Source organism: Coregonus clupeaformis, chromosome 12 (assembly GCF_020615455.1).
Source record: "Coregonus clupeaformis isolate EN_2021a chromosome 12, ASM2061545v1, whole genome shotgun sequence".
In the NCBI taxonomy this organism is placed as follows: domain Eukaryota; kingdom Metazoa; phylum Chordata; class Actinopteri; order Salmoniformes; family Salmonidae; genus Coregonus; species Coregonus clupeaformis.
Window position 1 is genome coordinate 38,532,344 of NC_059203.1, and position 5,880 is coordinate 38,538,223.

Genomic DNA, 5,880 nt, shown 5'->3' on the forward strand with positions numbered 1-5,880 from the left:
GTGTTTATCTCCAATTGGGGTTAGACTCCCAGTATTGAGGTCGCTCACTCTCTGTTGACAATAGGGGTCCTCTGATCTCACCTTCTCCACATCTCTCCCCATGGAAGACACACAGTTTGGACATCCATAAGGCTGTGTGAGCTGTGTCCCAGGAGAGGAGAGGCTGTGTGGAATTGAACTTGCCCTTGCCTCCCCTTTAGTGGGTAAAACCCAATGATGTATGTCTTATAAGACCAGAGGAGCACCCGCAGCTCCCAGGGATTCTGATCCAGGGGAATATGTGCAGGGAGTCAGGGGGAGGGGAGGACAAGCTGAGCACAGAGGCTGACCTGATCACAAAATTCTTATATTATCAGTCAGATTCACAGATCATAGGGCTCCTATCATCACAACATATTTACAAGGGCCCTGTGAGAGTAATTAGTGATATAAGTCTCCTGATTTTTCATTTGTTCCACATGGACACTAGCATGTGATATAGTTGTGATAGTCACCTCCAGAAGGAGGGACCCAAAGGGCAACAGTGTCAGAGTAATTTCTCAGCAGAAAACATCTGTAACCAGCTGAAGTTAACTGTGAGTCTGGAATCAACACTGCCTGTTTCAGGACATCTGGAGGTTGTCAGGAACACTGATGGTGTTCTGCTACATTGGCACATCTCCATGCCCTGTGATGGGACTGATTGTTTGTGTCTGTCTGGATAGGCCAATATAGGGAGGATGAGACTATAGGTCATAGGGTATTAGGGTAGATTGTTATTAGAGGAGTACATTTATTGTCAGTATTGATCCATTTTGTGTTTTTATGACTACTCATCATATCAATGTAAACACAAAGCATTTGTCACAGGAGGGATCTGAACCATGGTCTCCCATAGGAGAAACCCACGTATTGATCGTTACATGACTGGTGATGTCCAATTGTGCACTCAAAGAAATAGAATATCATAAAAAAATTTAAGCAATGCCACCGACTATCAGACTTAGGCCTATGAATTATGATAATTTTATCAAGTTTTGTTTTTTGAAAGTGTACATTTTTATAACTGTAACCTACTTATTTGAGGAACATTTAATTTTGGAGTTTGAGGTTATGGTTGCAGGAACGCTCAGATCTGTGTAAATTGGGATGTTGGTAGCTTAGTGGGTAAGAGCGTTGTGCCAGTAACCGAAAGGTCGCTGGCTCTAATCCCCGAGCCGACTAGGTGAAAAATCTGTCGATGTGCCCTTAAGCAAGGCACTTAACCCTAATTGCTCCTGTAAGTCGCTCTGGATAAGAGCGTCTGCTAAAATGTAAAAATGTTCTCATTCTCCCAGGAAGCTAATACATAGGCTAAAGACCGGAAATATTCTGTATAAGCATGGAGCTCTTTATGGAAAGGGAAACTGTCTTCCAGGCTGAGACAACTTCCAAAGACTGGGTGCTTACTCTATATAACAAGTAGGCCTATACCTAGTGCAGTCCAATGTAAACAGATAGCCTACTGTAGCAGCCTGAAACACGATAGAAAATATTTGCAGTCTACCAAAACCTCCAACCTTTACACACACACACACAAACACCCATAAACACACAATCACACACAAGCACTCAGAACTTATACACACACACACTCACAGTCAACAATTCTGTTTTATTATTGATTCCACTACCCACTTAATATTTGTAAATAGTGTAAATACAGTCCATTATTACTATGCATCTTCTATTACTTCTACTACTTATTTTTTATTTTACTATTTTCATTGATATTGTTTATTATTTGTTAATGTAGGCCTACCTATAGCACATATGCATTTCGCTGCACCTTTTATACCTGCTGTAAACGGTGTATGTGACGAATACATTTGACTTGGATTTTATTTGATTTTAGCTGACCGAACTGTAAATAAAAAACGAGAGCGTTACACTAAAAGGAAAAACAATATTGACATTTAAAAAAATTATACAAGTGCTCATATTTGAGACTTCTCGCTAGAGTGGACAGGGCTCTTTAGTCATGAAAGGCGGCAGCCGTTGTGCGCGCGGACTGTGGTGCTGAAGCTCCACCCCACCCTGCTCCCATGCGAATAATATAAAACACAGAGCAACCACTGCAACACCTCATCAATAGACTTCTCCTGCGCACTTCAATCAAACGAATTATCAGTAAGTTGCCTTTGTTTAAGTTACAGGCATACGTTTCTTTAGCCTATGGTCCTATTAAAAAAATAAAATAATGTTTGATGGATTGAAATCATTGGGCTATTAGTTATTTGGACATTTAGGTTAATTCAAAATTGTAGACAGATGTGATGATGTCAGTATTTTATAAGCATTAATTAATTGTAATTTCGAAAGTTGCTGGCCCCCTCTTCGCTCTCCATCAGTAAACCATGCACCCGTTTAACGGAAGTCTCGGTAACTTCAGTCTGATGGATGTTGAGGACACGCCCAGAGATGAGAACCTGGCCAAAGTAGAGATCGCGCTGCTCAGCGTTATCTTCGTCAGCGCGGCTATCCTGAATACCTGGAATTTACTGGTTCTGTGGAAGCGGCGCAAACAGGTCTCCAGGATGCGTGTCTTCGTGTTCAATCTGTGCATCGCAGACCTTGTGGTGGCGTTTTTCCAGGTTTGCCCGCAGCTCATGTGGGACATTATGGACAGGTTCATCGGACCAGACCTGGTGTGCCGCTTGGTGAAGTATCTGCAGGTAGTGGGCATGTTTGCGTCCACCTACATGATCGTGGTGATGACCATTGACCGCTACCAGGCTATATGCAACCCCATGGTCAAGTTTCAGAGGAGGCACGTGCGCTGGAACATCCCAGTGTGCCTCGCCTGGACGATCTCCCTCGTGGGCGGCCTGCCTCAGATCTTCATCTTCTCGAGGGTCCAGGTGGCGCCCGGGGTGTTCGACTGCTGGGCGGACTTTATCCAGCCCTGGGGCCTGAAGACCTACATCACCTGGACCACGCTGGTCATCTTTGTCTTGCCCATTTTGACCGTGGTGGTGTGCCAGGTGCGAATCTGTCGAGTCACTCAGGTCAACTTTTACCTAAAGACGCATCAGGAGGGGGGCAGCGGGGTGGCCTTTCCACTGCCCTCCAGAACCAGCAGCGTGGCCGGGATGTCCAAAGCACGAATCAAGACCGTGAAGATGACGGTGGTTATTGTGCTCGCCTACATCATCTGCTGGGCTCCGTTCTTCATGGTCCAGCTTTGGTCTGTTTGGGACACGGACGCGCCGACGGAAAGTAAGAACATGGATATCAATCTTATTATAACTAAATAATAAAGTCAACAATTATGACTGTCGATATAGCCTAGTCCTTTATTGTTTACACGCCCACTGATTTTGGGTAGGCTAGTCTACCTGTGCGTAATTTCTCCTTGTGTTATTGTCATTGCAGCGGCGACGTTCACCATACTGATGCTATTGGCGAGTCTCAACAGCTGCACAAACCCCTGCATCTACCTGTTCTTCAGCCGCCAGCTGCCCAAGAAGCATAGTTTCCGCTCAGCCCAGTCAAAACTGTTCGCTGCTCTGGCACCCCAATGGTGGAACAAGCTCCCTCACGACGCCAGGACAGCGGAGTCACTCACCACCTTCCGGAGACATTTGAAACCCCACCTCTTTAAGGAATACCTGGGATAGGATAAAGTAATCCTTCTACCCCCCCCACCCCCCCAAAAAATAAATAAATAAATAAAATAAAATTGTAAAGTGGTTATCCCACTGGCTATAGGGTGAATGCACCAATTTGTAAGTCGATCTGGATAAGAGCGTCTGCTAAATGACGTAAATGTAAATGTAAATGGTGCTGTGCCGGAGTCCGTCCGAAGGGAAAGACTCCATTAATGATGAGGCAACAGTGGTCAGCTCGCTCTACATGAGCTTCAAAAGCATTTCAGACTCCAAATGGAGCGCACGGTTTTCATATCCCCCGGGTGTGTGGGGAAGCAAGTGACTAGAGGCACGCACGGTCAATCAGGTAACGGACCGTGAGTCAAGGGCAGCTCTAATGACGGGCTATTTCCATGTTATTTACTCCCTCGATATCATGGTCAAGATATGTCAAGTGATCCTTCGGGGCGATTAAAGCACTCACTATAATGGAGCCAGAAATAGGTGTGATAATTATGAGCGGACAGTAGGGTATGTGCACAAATACGCGCGAAATCCTGGGGGGTAAACCACAGCTGATGGATGAAGACAGCCCATTGATGCTGTAGGCTGGTGCTGGGCGTCACAGGGAGCTAAATCACGGTTGTAAAACCTCTGGCAGACAACATAGGAATGAGAGAAATTGTGACAAAGGGGTCATGGTGTGGTCAACATGTCGATGGAGTCCAGATAATAGAGTAGTTTGGTACCTTTTGTGAATAAATGTCAAAATCTAATCTAACAAAACCACTGTTAACACCTGCAAACTGTTTGACAAAATATTGTATAGTAGGCCTATAGAATGCATTTACTGCCTGTGATTATTGTTATATTTAATAAATATATTGTAAACGATCAAACTTTCATCATCAACAGTGGAGAAGCTGTTTAGTGCTTTTATGATGCCAGGCAGAGACATGGTGAAATAATCATTTACAAAATAGAAGCTGTGTGTTCACAGAGACAGTCCAAGTTTGATGTAGCTTTTTAACAAGATAGGCCTACAAGCCAACTTTAGAGAGACTAGACAGATTTTTGGAAAACCTTAACATTGTACATACAAAAAACGATGTATGAAAGTCTTCTCTAATGTTTATTTTCTATGTTGTAAACGGAGAAAGACAGTAATAATTTTGTAGTGCAAGCGATTATAAAATAAACAACCCCATTTTAGTGGGTCAATAGCTAGGTTTTCATCCAATTGGACAGATTTTCATGCAAATTAATATGCAAAAACCCGCATAAAAACAATATGCGCATTTTCGCACCAAATATGTGTTTCCATCAAATTGTCTTGTTGCAAGATAAAAAATATATTGTGCCGATAAATTCCCATGTATCGAATAAAAAAATACAAGTTCAATGGGTTTCCATCGCATTTTCAACTCTACAGATGGTTTTTCTCACAAAAAAGGTTGCAAGTGTGCCCACTCTGGTATTGGGACGTGCGCTGTAGCCAGCCAACAGGGCGAAGATACTGTATAGTACTATATCTGAGCGCTGTTGGCTAGAGCGCACGTATAGCCTACATGATGAGATTATTATGGACGAAAGAGCGAGATTACTTTTATTTGTCAAATGGCAGCCAAGCATTGATCATATGTCACCAGTGTAAGACCCTCAATATGTTTTGGAAAGGAGCATCAAGCTCATCACCGTGCACTTTTACCACCCTGTGTGAAGTCCATCATAATTTATTTAATCTGTAGCCTAATAAACTGTATGCTTTCCCGAGTCGTAGTGGGAGGACCACACAACATATCATCGCGTGACTCCAAGTTTACTTAGATATGATAGTTATTTATTTATTTTATTTAACCTTTATTTAACCAGGTAAGCCAGTTGAGAACAAGTTCTCCTTTACAAGTGCGACCTGGCCAAGATAAAGCAAAGCAGTGCGATGAAAACAACAACACAGAGTTACATATGGGGTAAACAAAACATAAAGTCAAAAATTCAACAGAAAATATATATACAGTGTGTTCGAATGTAGTAAGTTATGGAGGTAAAATAGTTACAATTTCGTATTAACACTGGAATGATAGATGTGCAAAAAATGATGTGCAAATAGAGATACTGGGGTGCAAATTAGCAAAATAAATAACAATATGGGGATGTGGTAGTTGGGTGGGCTAATTTCAGAAAGGCTGTGTACAGGTGCAGTGATCGGTAAACTGCTCTGACAACTGACGCTTAAAGTTAGTGAGGGAGATAAGAGTCTCCAGCTTCAGAG

At 42.9% G+C, this 5,880-nt stretch overlaps 1 protein-coding gene across 1 annotated transcript; it reads left to right on the top strand.

Moving 5' to 3' along the window:
• The first annotated feature begins 2,299 nt into the window (after positions 1–2,299).
• Positions 2,300–4,963, top strand: LOC121578528 (vasopressin V2 receptor-like). The gene is made up of 3 exons (XM_045224066.1): positions 2,300–3,237; positions 3,394–3,541; positions 3,816–4,963. The coding sequence occupies exons 1-3, from the start codon at positions 2,376–2,378 to the stop codon at positions 3,949–3,951; spliced, it is 1,146 nt and encodes a 381-aa protein (XP_045080001.1). The 5' UTR covers positions 2,300–2,375; the 3' UTR covers positions 3,952–4,963.
• The last annotated feature ends 917 nt before the right edge of the window (positions 4,964–5,880 follow it).

What these genes read in the sequence shown, in the direction of transcription:
- LOC121578528 (XM_045224066.1), top strand. Translation starts at nt 2,376, where the DNA reads ATGCACCCGTTTAACGGAAGTCTCGGTAACTTCAGTCTGATGGATGTT. An exon ending in CACGGACGCGCCGACGGAAA is followed by an intron (nt 3,238 to 3,393) that starts GTAAGAACATGG and finishes TTGTCATTGCAG; the next exon opens with CGGCGACGTTCACCATACTG. An exon ending in GCTGCTCTGGCACCCCAATG is followed by an intron (nt 3,542 to 3,815) that starts GTGGAACAAGCT and finishes GCTGTGCCGGAG; the next exon opens with TCCGTCCGAAGGGAAAGACT.